This window comes from Melampsora larici-populina, assembly GCF_000204055.1.
Source record: "Melampsora larici-populina 98AG31 unplaced genomic scaffold MELLAscaffold_22, whole genome shotgun sequence".
Taxonomy (NCBI): Eukaryota; Fungi; Basidiomycota; class Pucciniomycetes; order Pucciniales; family Melampsoraceae; genus Melampsora; species Melampsora laricis-populina.
The window spans coordinates 368,518-387,750 of NW_006768786.1; the positions used below are offsets into that span (position 1 = coordinate 368,518).

The 19,233-nt window shown below is 39.1% G+C and overlaps 3 protein-coding genes across 3 annotated transcripts; 1 reads left to right on the forward strand and 2 right to left on the reverse strand.

The window, feature by feature from the left end:
- Positions 1–1,059: 1,059 nt before the first annotated feature.
- MELLADRAFT_87632 (uncharacterized protein) lies at positions 1,060–2,602 on the forward strand (the record flags this gene model as incomplete). The annotated part of the gene is made up of 8 exons (XM_007410752.1): positions 1,060–1,147; positions 1,215–1,443; positions 1,540–1,675; positions 1,778–1,820; positions 1,925–2,079; positions 2,161–2,310; positions 2,379–2,505; positions 2,595–2,602. 8 exons carry the CDS (start codon positions 1,060–1,062, stop codon positions 2,600–2,602), a joined length of 936 nt encoding a protein of 311 aa, XP_007410814.1.
- Positions 2,603–3,382: 780 nt separating this feature from the next.
- On the reverse strand, positions 3,383–4,228 carry MELLADRAFT_72042 (uncharacterized protein; the record flags this gene model as incomplete). The annotated part of the gene is made up of 2 exons (XM_007410908.1): positions 3,383–3,739; positions 3,829–4,228. The coding sequence occupies 2 exons, from the start codon at positions 4,086–4,088 to the stop codon at positions 3,499–3,501; spliced, it is 501 nt and encodes a 166-aa protein (XP_007410970.1).
- A 6,221-nt stretch (positions 4,229–10,449) lies between these two features.
- Positions 10,450–12,466, reverse strand: MELLADRAFT_87634 (uncharacterized protein; the record flags this gene model as incomplete). Its single annotated transcript, XM_007410907.1, has 3 exons — positions 10,450–11,975; positions 12,070–12,168; positions 12,232–12,466. The coding sequence occupies 3 exons, from the start codon at positions 12,464–12,466 to the stop codon at positions 10,450–10,452; spliced, it is 1,860 nt and encodes a 619-aa protein (XP_007410969.1).
- Positions 12,467–19,233: the final 6,767 nt, after the last annotated feature.

Genomic DNA, 19,233 nt, shown 5'->3' on the forward strand with positions numbered 1-19,233 from the left:
TTTGGCACAAGGGTGATGGTGTGAGTCTTCTCTTGAAGAGATGAGCGTTGAGTGGGCCAAAACATGCTCTTAGTTGAAAGATTGCCTCTGCCCTACCTTTTTCAAGTTCATTCAATCCCTTTGCAGCTTGGGTGTCGCCGTGAAGAGGATGTTACCTGGTTCGAAAGGAAAGTTTTCAATCTTAAAGTTGCCTAATTGTTCAGTTTTGATGATTGCGATACATGATTCTCCAAAGCTGGACGGATGAATATTATAAAAGTGCGAGCTTTGTAGAGCACGAGTGTACTCAGTAATAGATAAGAGGACACGAGTGGGAAGCAAAGTGAAGTACCTAGTGGTACGAAAAGAACAAACACGAGATAAGAATGGATGAGGAAATAGAAAACAGCGTAAGAGAGCACATTCTTATATAGTGTAGTATTCGTAACACCATGGTACAATCAGTAAGCAAAAATAGATTAAAAGAAGGAAGCAAAAGAAGTTACATCATAGTGATAATTAATACTGATGTCATGACTAGAAGAAGAAAAATTAATTATCTCAATAAATATCACCTTCTTTCAGTGGGTTCCACCCTGTCCCACTCTAGCTCTTAACTTTACAACCAACCCCCTTCGCTTCCACTCAACTTATGCATATAGTGATTAGTCACGCAGGTTGAAGAATGATGCATAAAGGGTTGAGCTTACAATACATCAGCCCTGCAAGCCTCATTGATTGATCCAGCTCCGATATCCTCCAATATTCATCAAGTGTTTTCAACACTTTTCAACATCGTTGAGCATTCACGGATCTACAGTTTTAACTTTTAACATTTAAGAAACTTCCTCAACCTTCGATCGGTTTTCTTTCAATAGATAGCCGGACGGATCTCAATTACATACAATAGATTTCGCGAGTTATCAATTTGATCAAAACAATTTGTTGGTGGATTGTCATCAACTTTTCAGCTTGGATATGAACGATAACTTTCATCAATTTTGTATTCACTTGTACAATCTTTTACTTGGTTCTCTTCAAAACCGACAGGTCTTTCAAAACATGACAAAGCGATCCGACATGCTTGCATCCGTCTTCTTTCTAGTTTGGTACAATTGTTTCAGAGCGGTCTCGGGAGGAAATTTAAATTTGAACTTTACAAGCCTATGTAAGTGATCCTGATACATGACAGCCTTGGAATGAAGCTGATTGGTTTGATTGACCTGTGTGATCAGATCCGGAAAATGGAGCTGTTCTTCCAAGTACTGGGATGATGTACTATAGTGCTTGTTATAGAGCAACGGTGGTGAAATTTGATTCAAAGCAACAAACTTTCAAAGAAATCACTATCCCCTCTGTCACTGGTCAACCCAACACTCACGTCTCAGGTATTGAAGCCGACAGATCACGTGCTTTGATTTGGGCTGTTGTGGATGCTGCTTCCGCCTTTGACACAAATGGAGGGTAAGCTGAGGTCTCTCATCATAAATCAAATCTCACTTGATTCAATTTAAAGGATCTTGTAAATTGAAGTTGAAGTGGATGATGATTTGTTGATAGTCAACTTTCAGGTCCAGCTGGACTCGTTGGGATTGACACAAATGATAAAATTCTTTATAACGTCGATTTGAACCCTGCTCTCAAAGAGGTTCAACGCTTGAACGGTGGTGTAGAAGTGGGTGGGGCACAAGATGCGGTATGTCCACTATCTTTTCTTTGAATCATAAATTTTTAGAAACAACCCTTTGCAAACTCGAGCCTTGAAGTATTGACATTTATCTTGCTAATCTTTCTTTAGACAACTGATAATGATGGAAATGTATACGTACCCGTTGCTTTTGGTAAGCATTTGTTTCCAATCTAATTTCAAAAGACGGAGAAGTTATCCACCTTCCCAAAAAATTTGTATAAATATCACAATCTAAAAGTTGAGGTTTTATTTCAGGTCAAGCGATCTTGAAATTCGATCCCAAGACTCAAAAAACTTCAGTCTTTTACTTCAAAATGAATCCAAAACCACATGATATAGGTTATACTGGTATCGAATTCGTAAACTCCAAAACCTTGATCCTTTGGAATAATGTAAACAGAAGGATAGAGGTAATTCAATTGATTTCCATCTGCTCAGAACGTTTCAATGTTTTGATTCACCAAGTTTGAACTTCTTGACAATTTATGTAGACGATTGATATCACTTCACGCAAGATTAAAGCATCTGTTCCAAAAGGTGCTCATCTACCTAAGCCAACCGTGGTAGATGCCATCTATATTCCTAGCTTTAGTAAAGGTACTTGTTTACTCCTCAACAACGTCGTAGAAAATCAAGTAGAAGTAAGTCATCATGCCCCTCCGTTAAAAAATGCGCTAAATGAACCTCTCTATCCTTTGCTTGGTCCTAGGTCATGAAAACACGCAATAATTGGAAATCGGTTATTCATACCGCTTCTATCAGCACTAAAGAATTTGATGGAATTTCCACTTTCACGTATGAGATTGATGACAGAATGTATTTTGGCTCATCAGCAAGTTCAAGGCTTCATTTTGTCCAAATCTTTCTCACCTTGAATGATTTAGGTCCTAACCCTCCATGCATTTTTTGTGCGCTTTAAAAACAGTACTTTAGCGATGACCACTCGCACACTCGAAGTTTTTTCCCTCAAGGTGATATAACTGATGCAGTTATCAAAGCCTGCGCTTAAGATGACTGGTCAAATTTGGTCTATATAAATGAACATTAGATTCCAATTGCATCAAGTCAATTTTGCTTTGAGTTGAATGTCCAAGATGAACACCACTGATTGCTTTACTTGAAATAGGAAGTAGGTGTATGTTTTTGTTGTTTGAATTTCAATCTCAATCATCCCGTACCTCTACACTTTTGACAAAAAAGTCCAAATTAATATGATCTATATTCCAACAACATCTATCAATTTGCTTGTAGCATCTTCACTAAACAATCATTTAATTTATTGAATTCTTGGGTATCAATTGTCCCTATCCTTTGTACCATGGGCAAGATGTATCGGTAAAAGAAACTGCTCTTATCTGGCCATGTAAATCTTCACCTCTGAATAAAGAAAGATCATCAAACAAGAATAGTGACATCCTACTAGTCTCCAAGGTTTGGAGATTTGAGGGAGATGAGGATATGCTGGACTTGGGATTGTAGTAAACAGCTATGATGTCATGGCTGCTGACCAGCCGAATAAATGCACAGTATCGGACTAATCCCATAGACCAATCATCCAAACTGCTGGTGAAACTGTTCATGGTTTGGATTTGATATTTATATGACCAGTTGGATTAATCTATCATCAATCGATTGATAGAAACTGGTTTACTTTTCAAGTGAATCTTTTTAAAGAAATAGAAAAACAAGATATCGATCAATCAAATTCAGTAGAAAAACTAATCAAGAACAAAAACCGATTTCATTGACTTCAAACAAAAAACCACAAAAAAAAAACCAAACTTAATCAAGAACAATGATCCAAGAAAAAACACACACACACAATGAATTTAATCCACAAATAAACTAAAACAATCATCCTCAAACCATTTCTTTGCAAAGTTCATTCCACTTTCACTAGGTTGACTAAATCCAATCAATCTTAATCTATCTAATCGATTGGTGATCTTCAAATTATAAATAAATGTTTCACTTAATACATTCATTAATCTTTTGGCTAATCCAAAGTTTCTAAATTGAGGTGAAGTCCAAATTCGATGTATGCCAATTAAAGCTTGATGTGGTTCAGGACTAAGGAAAGAAAAAAAAACATACCAAATCATATCGATCAATTAATTTTCATCTGTTTGGTTTATAGAGAAGAGATTTGATCAACTTACGAGCAATAGATTGTAGTTGTCTCTTGATCAACAAACTTGATTAACTCTGTATCTTTTTCCTTTCCTTTCCCATTAGCTAGATTATCAATCTTGACTTGATCATCATCTTTAATAATCTTATATGCTCTCTCAATCCTTTTAGCAATACAAACCGATCTAACAATCAAAGATTTTGTCCTTTTAGTTTTCTTCTTTTGACTTTCGATTCCCTCTTTCTTTCTCTTTTGGGTTTCATTAGATTCACCTAGATATAGGTACATAAAAGAGTCTTGAAGTTCTTCTGGACTAAGTGAATGTGATCCTAGACTGATTTCCAAGATTTCTAAAATTTGTTCGACTTTGGTTTTGATTGGTTTATGTTTCTTTAACCAATTTGAATCTAAACTTAATTTTATAATCTCTTCTCTACCACTTGATTCTGTGTCTTCATTCATCATGTCTTGTCTCCAAACTACTTTATACATTGGATCATGGTCGTCAGTTTCAAATCCCCATTCGATACCGCCGACTACTCTTTTATGATGTCGAGCGTGAATCGCAAGATCTTCTTCGACTCCTAAAACATATGACATTCCACACTCTTTACATACTTGAGTTGTAGGTCGATTGGAGATATCTAATTTGAGCTGTGATAGAGCTGGTCGATTAGATTTGACTGTCATCAACTTCTTAGACTTGCCTTGAGCGGATCTATGCGATGAGGAAGGCTGGTCCTCAGATCGATGATTGTTGGGCGACGCTGAGCGAGATCGGGGTCTTTTAGCTTTAGGTGCTGTTATAGACGAGAAAAACGATCGAATATCATGACCAGTCGAAGACACTTTGGATTTCGAAGTAGAAGCTTTGAGACCCGTTTTGAATTTTGATGAAGAACCTTTGATACTGAGATCTCTCTGTGTTTTCGTTGCTGATCGGTCATTGATCTCGAGAGGGATAGTAGCTGGCTGAGAAGTATTGGTTTGAAGATCTGATGAGAAATAATTCAATTCATCCGATACAGGAACACTTTCATTAACAGAAACAAGATCAAGTGGTGTAGAGATCGGTGAAGAAGTTGAAGGTATTGTAGGAGGTGGTGAGCTACGTATGTCATCAAATGAGATTGTTCGATCGGGTAGCGAAGCATCCAAAATCATTCTTGGAGGTGGGGACGGGCTTGAGATAAGTGATTGAGAACTCGAATCTCGAATCGGAGTCAAACCAGAAGCCATAGGATGTGAAGTGTTTTCAAGGCAAGTTTGATATCCGGTGTGCTTCAACGAAACAAGAGAACGAGGTGTGGTATATTGACGTAAAGTAGACTTTGTTCGAGCGTATGGTTTTTGATGTTTCGATTTTGGAGTAGGAGAACTATTCATCTGTGAGCTTATAGGAAAGGTTGAATTCAAGCAAACATCTTGACTAGCTTGTAGTGATAATAAAGAATTGGATATTGGTTTAGATTGAGGTTTGTCTTTGTTTGTTGGCTTAAACGATGGTATGACAACCTGAGGAATTAACTTCTTTGATCTCGATACGTTTTGTGGATGATGAGATAGAGATGGAGATGTTTCAAGATTTGATGGGTTGATTATATTTGAAATCTTGTTTTCTCGACGAGGTACTGGAGGTATCACTACGCGTGGAACATACGAGCTAGATGTAAGCTGATGTTTTGATTGAGATGGATCGGTTCGGCTGGGATTATCAAATAGCAAAGGGGTGTGTTCAGGTTCAAGTTCAAAATCGATGTGGCTACAATGTAAAACAAGAATAGGGAAAGATCGATACTTACAGGTTAGTTTGTTGCGAATTGACCATTTTGAATTTGATGGAATGACAACAGATGTGTTTGTGGTTTCGAATGGATCTTGATGTGATATATAATCTAGAGTATATTTAGAGTGATGAATGATAATCAAGGAAGTTGAGGAAGATTGGATTGAGAAGGTCTTGATTTGAATGAAGCTTGGGAAAGTTAATAATGTTGGGGTTCCGTTCAAGTTTAAATGGATGCTGAGCTGAGCGCTGAGCGCCCTTGTGCCTTGAAAATCTGTACCTGTAACTAGCTACATACGCGACTGGACGCGACTAATCTCAACACGTGATCATCACACTATCATTTGCATGTCAGCTACGGGGAAAGACCCGCATGACACCTTCCCCACAACTGATCACAGCCTTTACCATCTGTCTTTACATCTCATTCTCCAAACGATACTGGGACCCCTTTAATTAATCTTTTCAACCAAAAGAAAGAAAGATTCGGCGTGTTTATCTCCATAACTTCATCGCGATTGAATTAGTCAGAATCTTTGTTGAACTCGCAAGTGAAATATTGATTCATTCAAACACTCAGTTTTCTATTGATAAATTTATGTTTTGGAATTGGACCAACACCCTGAAAAGGGCAGCCAGAGCCTAGAGGTACCTCAAAACAGGGCAAATTAATTTCCAAGAAATCAGTCATCAAATTGAATGTATTATGGAAAAAGGCCGGTCAAATATGTTGATGACATGTAACACACAAATCCTTGAAAAGAAAGAGCCAAATAACACCAGGATTACGACCCAGAGAACCTGTAGGTCAGCGTAATTGTGATGTGGTTGAGATTGTGTTATGACTCTCCAGTCACATCTTCAATAGCTTTGAACCACACAAATCTTTGGTCAGCAGTCTGATAGCCTCTTAAGACAGGATCTCCAATCTGACTGATGGTACATTTGATTGATGTATGCAATACATATGATAGGATCACATGAATCAATTTACCATCTTTTGACAGAGCCTTTGGTGGCTCCAGAGTCCAATCAGATACATATCACAAACAGAAGACAAAAATGTCAAACCACAGGGGCCAATATTGATGCTCAGATACATGTGAAAATTGTACACTTTCCTGAATTCTCAAAAAGAAATCTCTTTCAGATTCCTTCAATTGACAATCTTGGTAGTGCTCAGCTGATCAGGCTGTTTTGCTCAAAAATTTATGTACATTGCTGAAGAATCCTGATTTCCATCTTGGATGAGCATTCTTTGAGCTCAGTCTCTCGGATGAGTACTCAGAATCAGTTCATGAGTCACTGCATACTCAGGACAGCTCAGCAACCATTCCAAAATCACAGATCAGCAGGCTCAAAGGCATGCTGCTGACAATCAGCTGAGGAATGGAGATGAGGCATGAGCAGATGGGCCAGCCCTCCCTCAGGCTTCTTTGCTAAGGAATGATGTCTGAGGAAGGCCTAGTTCATCTGCTCAGTTCTTGTTTATCATGTAACCAGCTGACAAACAAGAAGAAACCAGGAAGAAAAGGCAAAGAATTTGGAAGTAAAATTGAACAAATGTTAGAAAAAAGGAAATTTCAATGCTCACCCCAATGTGAGCATCTATTTTTCTGTGAATGGAATTTCACATCTTTGAACCATTGTAACCTCCAAAAGCTGCCATGTTGATAAACTTAGCAAAGTCCCACGCTTGCGCATCCTCGCGAGGCATTGAGCGAGGGACTTATGCCAAACTTGCACAAACTCCTTACTCAGGGTTGGAGGCTTTTGCAGGAGAGCGCCTTAAAAGGCCTCTACAGCTTTTCCCTTCAAGCAATGGTCCCCTGGACCAAAGGAAAAGGTTGTTCGCCATTCTTTTGCACACATTGTACATGTTTTTTTTCCCGAGGAAGTTGCTCCCCTCCTTTCTTTAAATTGTCTCAAAGTTTCTAAAAATTTGTATGTAGATGTAACATGTGTGAGCTGTATGTAGGTAGACTGCGGAGGAGAAAACACGACAAAACTTGTGCCAAAACTGTATATGCTTTAGGAATTAATCCTTGCCTCATCTATAGAAGACGGGTGCTAGTCAGTACTTTGATGAAGCCAGTATCTTAAGAACAGCTGTGGTCTTGGCTAATCCTTGGGATCTTTATCATGGTAATCTTCATTTAGAATCTAATTTTATTCAACAAATTTATTCTTGTGTACTTGCTTTTAGTCTAAGGTAAAGTAGATCTTCAATTCTTTTTTCTTTGAGTTTTTTATCTTTTATAAAAAAACTTTAAAGAAATTGATATCCAGATCTGATGGGTTTCAAAACCAAATCGTTTGCTTTCTTTTTCTTCCACAGATCAATGTTTAAATGTCATAAAGATTGTTTTTTAACTGCTAACCAATCTAATGACCCATCAATGAAAGTAGATGTCGACTTACTATTCTCTGATCCATATCAAACCCAATACGATTTTTGTGACTTGAGTGTTATGTTACTTGGACAAAATAGAAAAAACAAAAGATACTTAACACTCGCAGCAGTGACACTACAATGCTACATGTTACAGGTGAAAGTTTTTTAGAAACTTTGAGACGATTTAAAGAAAGGAGGGGAGCAACTTCCTCGGAAAAAAAAAACATGTACAATGTGTGCAAAAGAATGGCGAGCAACCTTTTCCTTTGGTCCAGAGAACCATTGCTTGAAGGGAAAAGCTGTAGAGGCCTTTTAAGGCGCTCTCCTGCAAAAGCCTCCAACCCTGAGTAAGGAGTTTGTGCAAGTTTGGCATAAGTCCCTTGCTCGACGCCTTGCGAGGATGCGCAAGCGTGGGACTTTGATAAGTTTACCATGTTGAGCTCATGATGAGCTCAATGTATACAGGTCTTTGAGAGGATGATCTAGGATTACATCAATTGAATTTGATGACATGATTGATACCCTTGAACCCTGGAAGTTACAGAAAATACTACCTAGTTCTGAGCTATCTGACACACAGGCAATAAACGGTGTTTTAAATCTGCTGAATGAGCTGCTAATCTATTGACCACAGCATTCAATTTCACAAAGCCTGACTAACTTAATCCTCTATTGAATTTGCGTCCAGCATCTTGAATCCTGCTGTCCATATACTCTTTGTGTTGTGTGTGATTGGCTTGATCCAAAGAACTTGGGCCTGTAGTCACATTCCTGTTGCAGAACATGGATAAAACCAGAATGCACAGTTCTTAATTTTTCAGAGATATCCCACAAGTTCAACTGTGTGTTTTGATATTTGTGATACAAGATTACAAAGGAAGTGAGAGAATCTTACAAGGTGACCCTTGAATATCAAAATTTTCAAATAACTGAATGTGACTGTCCTTTCTTCTTCTCATAGCATCAAGAGTTTGTTCAAAAATGTATTTTGATTCTCTTCCAATCATATCTTAACCCTTATGATCACATATACTCCTAATTGTCTTGGTTCACATGCATAAAACATTTCATAGCTGACCACATTTACAAGCACCAACTTGTAATACAAGAAGCCAGTTGAAACGTGCAAAGACCTGACTTCATCTTCAGATTATGAAGTATTGGCCAAACACAGAGATTATCATCAAATGAACCCACAAGGATGTGGTTTAATCCTTCCTTGGAGCACACAACACCTTAGGTAATTGTTAGCATATATGGAAGGGACATAGGTTGTGGTTGTGGGGCATCATGCTGAATTCTCAATTTAACCTTCTGGGTGTTCTGAATAGGCTTCTGTAGGATTTGTGTGCATGTTCAATGTAGAGTCAGCTGCATGGCAGCTCATCTTGCTTGATTGTAGCCCTGGCATGGACCACCAACTTTTCAACCACCATCAGGTAAGACAAAACATTTGGTTATCCTTAACAAGCTGTAATTTCCTCACATGGCTTGTGGTGGTCCTGCTTCAGATGAAGCTATCTCGCTTTACCTGTCTGATTGGATACATTACATTTGATATCATCACTTCTACCTTGACTCTGCTTCCAATTTCCAGCAGTCTTGCCAGCCAATTGAGCCACAGGCTAAAGTAAGATATGTCCCCTCCCAAATCTGACCCTAAGCTGGTGTGTACCATAATCAAGCTTATCATATTCTCTTGATCAAGTCTTCATCTTGAAGATCTTAGCACAACCAATGCCCTTACTTTTTTGTTTAACAAATCAACCATAAAAATGCTATACTACCAAAAGATTCAAAGTTGACTCAAATTTTAAGAATCAAGATTGAAGAAGTCTAAACTGACCAGCTTTGAACCAAACTTAACAAATCACCACAACTCATCTTCTTTTCTGATATGTTTTTTTGAAAGGTAATTGAAGTTCTTAAATCAATGAAATGAAGATTATCCAACTTTCTTCTTAAGATTGATTATGAATTGTTTTCTTATTGCTTTGCCCTTGACCAAAAAGGTTAAAAGGCTACAAACTCATTAAAAGATAATAATCACATGTTTCTTTTCAGACAAGGTCTTTTCTCTATTCCATCATATGAGATAAAGACTGCAACTTGTAGAAAAAAGAAAACCCACCCAAACCCCAAAAAGAGATACCAAACTGTTTTTTTCTTAATACAATCTAATCAGTTGATTTTGTTTTTTTAACTTGTTTTGATTTTCTTACATTTGCAATTATGATTTTGCTAATAGTGAAAAGAAAAGATGCTACAAAACCAACAAAATTAGATGATGATAATGATGATGAAAAAACCAGTCTTCATTTACAATCAATATACCAAAAGATGAATAGAGTTAAGGAGTATAAAATATGGATTAAAGAGTAAAAAAAGATATGATAGTGTGAGACAGATAAATACATGTTTGCTGCTTAGATAAGGATTAATCATTCTACAATCAAAACATCAATGAATTATCTATAACCAGGTGGAGGTGTAAGAGATGTGTCTGGGCCATTGTAATCTGTTGTGGTTTGATGTACACCGGGTGGTGGTAAAGGGGCTTGAGTGGGTACTGAAGGTAACGGCCTTCGAGGTGAAGTACCAGTAGAGACCCCTCCATATGCGTCATCTGCTTCTGCTTCTTCGTACCTCATCTGACCTCTTGCAACTGAAGTTGGTGGATGATTAGAATAGGCTGTTGGTTGTGGTGGTTGTGGGGCTTCTACTCGGTTAGAGTTAAAGTCATCTGCTATTCGATCAGGTTCTTCAACATATGGCCCAGAATGTGTAAAGTGTCCATCTCCCTGCTCTGGTTGACCGTAATCTTGATCATCATGACGGGGTTGCTGATTGATGAAATTCCCATGACTTGGTTCATCATAGCTTGCCCAACGGTGTCCTTCTCCAGGTAAAGGTAGCCCTCGTGATTGGTTGTCAGCCTGGGGAGGCATGTACTCAATCGTAGGCGCATGAGTAGTATAATGATCGTTTGGTGTGGGTTGATAAGATCGGTTGTCAGCCTCAGGTTGCATGCCATTCCACATCATATGATCTGGCATAGCGTGAGGTACGACTGTCCGGCTTGGTGAGCGAGAGTGGGAGTATGATGGGTGCCTGGATGGATTTTCGTAATAACCTGATTGCTCTGAGTTTTGTCTATGAACAGCAGCCATTCGCGCATCCATCTCGTGAGGTGGGGTGTAGTATGGCGAGGGAATATGAAGCTGTTGTCCGTAAGGTGTTTGAAGATTTTGGCGAGGTGGATGAGATTGCTGAGGCTGGGAATAACTAGCTTGAGAGTAAAGTGAGGCATGTGAACCAGGTTCACCGTAACGAGGTTCTGGATACGAACCAGGTGGAGCATAACGAGATTCTGAAGGTCGCCGACCATAACCAACGCCAACTCCTGTAAGAGAGGTAGGAGATGCATATGGACCGACAGATGCTCTAGGAGCAAGTAAAGCATGATGATCTGAATAAGTTTCGTCGTCTACATTGAATCGGTTCAAAGGTATCTCTTCGTGTCTAACATGCTCATTTCCATACTCGGCAAACGCAGGAAGACCAGCAGTAGGTGGGTTGAGTCGAATCTTTTGTTCGCGTGCCTTTTCAGCTTCGGTAGCATCGTATCTCATTTGATCCGCGAAAGCTTGATCCGCGATCGGTCGAAGTTGATCGGCCTCACGTTGATGACGTCGTCTCTTTCTAATCAGACATCGTCCAACGCAGAAGAAACAACTACTGGAAGCCAATGCTACCCAAGCTGCGAGTGTAAGCCAAACGTTCAGACCGAGTTGAGCATTTGTACCGACCGCATTGGTGGCAGCTTCTACAATCTTTGATTTGGCGATAGAGAATGCAACGATATCGAAAACGAAAGCGATCAGAGCTACAGTGGTAGCGAGCGAGGCGAAGAAAGAAGTCCAACATGTCCTCGAGAACTCGCGTATGTGTGAAAGTAAGCCAAAGATGACAGCTAAGACAGCCAACCCGGCAGCTAAAGTAAGAACATTTTGATAAACAGATCAGATTCAATGGCCAATCGAAAGCCATTCAAGATGAGTAAGGAATGTTTCCAAATCGGAACTGACCGATAGGATGAAGAATGAGAACGTAGGTCAAGTTCTTCAGTACAGTACTTGAAATGCCTAGATTTGTGTCTTGTGGTAAAGATAAAAGTGAATTGGGATCTGAAACGATTAGGGAATGAATGATCAGTCAATGACGACACTTAAGAATGATGAGGATCTTACCAAGTGCATATCCAAGGGTAACAGGTGAACAAGCATCTTGAGATCCTAAAACGATACAATAACCAAAGACACCAAGTTTAATGTTACCTTTAAGAGTAACAGATGAGACTGTAGCTTCAACATCAGCTGAAAGGAAGTAAAAGTCTTTAAGGATTGGAGTTGAGATTGAGACTAGAACGAGTAAGACAGCAGCAGCTAAGACGACCAAAGTACCAGGAGTTTGAGGTCCGAACATGGTCGTATTTCAAGTTTGAGCTTGAATGAAATTTGAATGTAAGAGTCAGATGAAGACAGGAATTAAGGAAATGGTCTTTTTGAAAATGGAAATAAACAAATTGGTGAATCGAGTTTGAAACAACATCAACTGGATTCTTGGATAGTCACGAAGAAGAAGAAGAACAACAACAACAACAACAACATCCAAAAGTGTACAGCCCACTCAAGAGTCAAATCTTAAAACAGCAGTACATATCAATCTAAACGCATGGTAACCACACAGCCAACTCTTCATCGACTTCAGTCCAGTCTGGTTTCTCTATGTATCAACATCAAGACACTCAACTAAACACGGTAGAACTCATATCATCATCTTGAGATAATTGGAATACATTCAAACAAGATCACATCCCAAAATCATTCAGTACAGATGAATAAAGAAAACAGATGAAGTCCAACACCGAATAACAGCGAGTCAATCGATGTTTAATCCTGTTTACATATCATGGCGATCATTGTTTGACATCGCATTCTTCAAAACAGCTGTTTTCCATCTTATCACCACTCATCAAGAATTCATCAAAATATAATCGTAATGCCTCACTGACCCTTCAGTAAATGAAACAACCAAATGTGAATATTAAAAACTTGAGAAATCAACAGTTTCGCGCATTTTCAAAATACGCTCTTGGTGAGATTGGCTCGAGATGTATAGGAAGATAAGGCGAGGATTGCAAGAGTCGGTTTATAATTTACGAACAAGGTTTAGGATATCTATCTGTTTGCTGTTGGTACATATATAGAGGAGCTGTGAAGACTTGCGAACAGCGCTGTGATCAGTCCTGTCGAAGCGGGTGAAGACTAACTTAACCCAAGTCCGATCGTGCAAAAGCTCACGGTAACCCGAAGCCGAGGCACGAGGGACTTGCACATTAAACGACATCTCTGGCGTGACCAATAGCCCCAAAAAGTGAAATCTGGGTCACTTTTGGTTACAATCCATCCTATCTCATTCAATATTACTTTGATCTTATTTCTGAAACTGGCTGGTATGAGTTCAGTATCTTGTACTTAACTTCTATTAGAAAAAAAGAGAATCAAAATGTGCCAGCTCACAAGAATCCAGCTGGGAAACGAGTAACAAGTTTGTTCAAAGACATTACAGGGAGTCAATTGACCATGTTTCAAGCCTTTCTGAGGTCACGCATAAAAATCTTAGGGGTTGAAATTTCAAATCTCAAAAGAAGGAGCCTCAATGAATCAACATGATCATGAGCTCTATCGAGTTCTGAAGGAAATGGCCTCTTCAGAATCTCGACAGAGCTCATCTGACTGTTTTTTTGGAAAAAACCCACTTGTGACTCGTGGTGGAAAAGCGAAGTGAAAAAACACCCATCAAAAGGAGGCTATTAGTCATGCAACAATTTTTGTTTAATGTGCAACCCCCCTGTGCCAGGGGCGGACAAGTCCAAGAAAAATCACCTGGCACAGTGGGCTTGTTGTTAAGATAGGGTGAAGATGATGAAAGCTGGTCAAAAATCTAACTTTAAGAGCACCCACTACATATGCACCATGTAAATATCCGTGTGGCACGTCGACGTGCACACACGGAGAGTTTTGAAATAAAACTCCAAGTCTTTTGGTCAAATTTAGACTGAGATTGTTGTTGAGCACCCTTTGTGCTTTGTGATTTGTTCAAAGGATTTGCAGAATCCTTTGTTGTCAGCAGGGGTCAACTGACTTTCAACCTCCCAGGTGATAAGGGGAAGATGTGCTTGTTGTGGCACCTCTTTGATGGGTTGTTACAGGGTCTAAGGAAAGTCTTTTGTGTGTGCACGTCAACGTGCTACAAGGATATTTACATGGTGATGGTTGCGGTAAAGAGGTGATTTATCGTAACTTTACCGCTAAATTTCACACAGGTCCACTATGGGCCTGTTTTACACTTGCAGTCCCTACAACTGCATCAAATTTTGCATTGCGCGTGCTCAGATCTACGCAAGCCTACGACTTGATTTATTGTAGGATAATCGGTTGTCAACTGCCTTTTCCAAAACTTAAAACCTCAAACCTCAAACCCCAAACTCTGTTGAAATACAATCAAGACAGGTTGATTAGGGTAGAGTGGTGTTATGGTTTCTTTCGAGTGTTGTCTAATATCAGAAGTGAAGTTGTTATCTTATCGCTCATCTTTCCCATTGAATATTAGAGTTGAGCAACCCCAAACAGTTTGTGTAGTCGCTGCTTAGATATATAGTTGTGTTCTCTGTTCGTCTTACTCTCTTTTCCTCATCTGTTGGAAAGAGAGTAAGTACCTCAATACCTTTCTCACTTTAGATCATTTCACTGATAACTATTGATGTTAGAATTCCGGTAGATCAACTTCATCACGAGCTTCATAAAGCTTACAATCTTTTTCTCACTTTTCCTTTAACGTTCCCTCCATAAAACTTAGGTACTTTATTATCTTACTTAATTCTTGTTTACCGTCGATTGTGGTGTTTATCTTTTCCTCTTTTATTGTGTGCAGGTTAGTTTTCCCAGGTCTGCATACCTGTGTGTTGGAGAAGGGTGCTAAACGTTGAGCACTACATTGTTAGGTTAGTTAGAAATAAAATCTCATCTGTTGGAAAGAGAAATTCCGGTAGATCAACTTCATCACGAGCTTCATAAAGCTTACAATCTTTTTCTCACTTTTCCTTTAACGTTCCCTCCATAAAACTTAGGTTAGTTTTCCCAGGTCTGCACACCTGTGTGTTGGAGAAGGGTGCTAAACGTTGAGCACTACATTGTTAGGTTAGTTTTCCCAGGTCTGCATACCTGTGTGTTGGAGAAGGGTGCTAAACGTTGAGCACTACATTGTTAGGTACCGTCATCTCAGCCATTTACAAACTCCACAATTCAAAGCTTCAAATCTCAACGTTCAAACCTCAACACTTCAACTTCAATGTTCAAACTTCCAAATCATCCTACAAAGGTGACTTTAAACTAATCCAAATGTTGATTTATTTACATAGTTTCTCAATTCCTATTCTTACTCAATCATTCAAGATATGTTTGTTGTTTTGATACTATGTAAGAATTCATCTGGATTGAAATTATCATATAGTTTCTGAGCACAGTGAGTGCGGTCTTGATAGGTCTCAATCAATTCAGATGGAAGTGTGAGGAAGTGAAGGTGGTATGTGAGGTTTATCAAACAAGAAGTCAAGACCAGTTGGTCTTATTCTTGTTGTTCCTCTTGTTATTGGAAGACTTCAAAATGTCATCAACTTGTCTTTGCACATTGTGATGATGAGATGATTGATCTTTGGATGAAAATTAGGAGGAATGAGATAATTCATTTCAAGATCATACCACTGTGGATCTGGTTGACTCACAGTGATTTATTGTTGGTAAATCAGATTGTAAAGCAGCCCATAGTGGATTTCATGCGCTTACTAATTTAGTTGTTACACGCATGATTAAATTTCGTGGTCAGGACTGCAAGATTTACAATAAAACACACCCACCATAGTGGGTGCTCTAATAGTAGTTGGGACGCATTTTAACGTAGGGGAATAGGTGAAGAGACACCACAGGAATGAAATAGTCCAAAACCCAATTGAGGGAAGTTGTGGTGTTTGAGTCCGCAACTTCCTTCAACCGCGAATCTTGTTCACAATATGTTCACATTAGGTTCACATGTTACCCTGGAGCTATACCATACACAATATAACACATAGAGCAAGACCTCACCTTGATTTGCTTTGATGCAACCATTCTGCCAGCTCTACCAGTGAGCCTGGAGCCAAATATGTGAATGAGATCCATGATAGCTGATGCTGTGAAAGGGAGTATTGGCTATGTATACATGCTTTATACACACAGCAAATAGACAGGGCAACTCGAGGGGAACCTGTGAACCCATTGTGAACGTATTGTGAACTAAATTCAAGATGATTGAAGGACATTGCAGACTCAGACACCACAACTTTGCTCAATTGGGTTTTGAACTAATTCATTCCTGCGGTGAGAGTGGTCAAGTTGTGAAATAAAGGAATGGCTTACAAAGGTTTCCTTTGCTTTATAAGCTCCTATGACGTGTCGGTTGTGAGCTCTTCTGTATGGTTTTACAGAATCCAATTTTGGTTACATTTGTTAAGAATTGGCTTTCAGCTTTTGCACTCTTTTCCTCCTACCAGTTTATTGTCATCTATCTTGTATCCTCATTTGTTCTATTATCATCAATATTTTCTTATTATCTCTGAAGTTATCCTCATTTGATCTATTATCACCAAGATTTTCTTATTATCTCTGGAGCTTTGGCTCATTTTTTGTATCATAAAACATGAGCAATGCTATTAACAACAACTCAGCTCATTTTGAGAAAATCAATCAGCTGTTACTCAAATATGATAGGGCTGGGGGTAGTGAAAGATACTCCATGTGTGACCTTGGCTCCATTGTTGCGCGTATTTTCTCTGCTTCCAACCCATCCATTCCTATCACTTACTCTGAGGGATAGACTCTTATGGGTATTTTCTCTCACTAGGTTGATTCTTACCTAGTGACATAGTACTTCAGTAGCGTGGCACTTATTAATACTATTATTCAATTAATAATTTCCATTTATATTACTACTGTGTTATCTAAGTGTACGCTTATATATTCTATACAAGTGTTTGGGTGGGGGGTCTTCCTTAATCCTTGTAGCGTAATCAGAACATCTAAATAGTTTAAAGAACACTGTTTGAGTTTTAGAAATACGATATTAGGAAAAGGGAAGTCCCGACACCTAGACGAGACAACACGGTCGACGGGAAGAAAGGAAGGGTGGTGTTAGTGATACACCCCGTACCAAAGTATTCCCGTTACCGGGAAGTCCACAATAGTAAGGGAGGGTGGGAAGGACAGAAAAATTCTAACAGAGTCTATTCTATCTTCTTATTGGAAGTTATAAGTGAGTAAGGATAGGATTCTGTTAGGGAAGAATAGCGCACGGGAGGGAGCAATCACCTGTTAGTTGAAGGCTCTTACTTATATAGCTTTCTATTTGTAATACCGTATCCACAGAATCTCTTTTGGGATTGAAGAACGTCTAATTGGTAATAATGAATACATCTCATTTCTACTTACGTGTTTCATTACTTACTAATCTAGATGTCTACGGTATTTGTTATTGTAGACCTAGGAGTGCGTGCTCATGGACTACGGTAGCTCTCCTTGCGTGCCTCATACGATCACCTACAAAACTTCATTCATCATTTCTCAAACATCACTTGAATTGTGGTTGGCCTGGACAGCGCGGCGGGACACCTTGCTTACCACATTGGTGGTGCCCCCCTCCACCGGGAGAAACACTCTCTTGTATGCCCCTTGTTTTGGATGCTTCTTATCAACTGCTGTCCGACAACATCAATCTTTATCAGATGCCTCCCAACTTGTTCAATTATGACAAGGGAGGTGATGTTGGAACACCACCCCCTCTCCAAACTGCTCCCATTGCTTCCAGTAGCAAACAAGCTGGAACTTATTCTCAACGTTCACATTCTGAGACTCAAAAATCCAGATTGCCCTTCCCCTTGGCAGATAGTATTGGTCCCAGGACATCAAAGAGCCCCAAAAGCTTCTACAGAAGCCCACAACACCATCTTCTTTGGTCAAGTCCTAACAGAGTTGGGCGTTCTTGGGGTTGTTTGAATGAACAACCTCCAAAGCCTCATCAGGCAAAAGAGAGGCAGCAAGCCTTTCAGGATTTTGCTGAGCCGCCTAGAAGCACCTTGCCTCCTAGACTGCTTCCAAAATCCAAAGGGAAAGAGAGGCGTATCTCCATCACACCTCCGCCTTTGTCTCATTACACCTCCGATAATGCGGATGAGGACAACATCTTTTTCCTGGTCCCTGGATCTAAAAAACCGTGGCTGTTTGCTGCTCCTATCGCAGAGTTGGTGGACTCCTCTGTGTCCCTGTTGGCGAAATCTGTTCAACAATTGGACACAATGTGGTAATCTAAACCATTTGAAGCTCAGCATTGATAGCTTTAAATTCCGCCGCTTAACATACTCAAACTCCTTCATCTTTTATGTTTCATTTTATTATTTATTATTTTGTTTTGTTTTTCTCTCTGCTCTGTGGCCTGAACTCTCATCAAGTTCATATCAAGATCTATTTCAAGGCTCAGCATTAATCTGTTCTCAAACTCAATGCTCAAGTGAGACCAAGTTTAAGATCAATTTTTAGTTAATTTGATTATTTTTTTACATTATTGAATTCAATACTACATCAATCAACCTGATCAATATCACAAAAGCTAAATCTAATTTTTATAAAGGAAATTAAATACAAATAAGTTGAAATCAAAATTAAAAGAAAATTGAAAATTCAAAGAGAATCCAATCAAGATTGATCAAAGCGCTCAAGCATATCTGATAAGTATAAAATAAAGAAAACAGAAAAGGGAATTGAATATGAGAAGATTGAGTTAGCAAAATAAGAGAAGAAAAGCAGGAAATGAGGAGTTGAGGAGACAAGGAGATGAGAGGAAGGACTTACACTTGGAGTCAAATTAATAGTACACAATCAAAAAACTGGGATCAGATCAAGATGATGGTGGTTTTGAAAGGGTCAGAGTTAAAATTCTATAATGTAGATAGATTGCTGAGTGAGGAAACACTATCTGTGCGCTGAGCCAAGGATAGTAATAACAGCCAAGTACATAAGTGCCTAAGTGCTAGCAGCGCTATGTAGGTCATAACAGTGGACTTTTTTTGACTCAAAATGACAATTAAAGAGATATAGATGCCC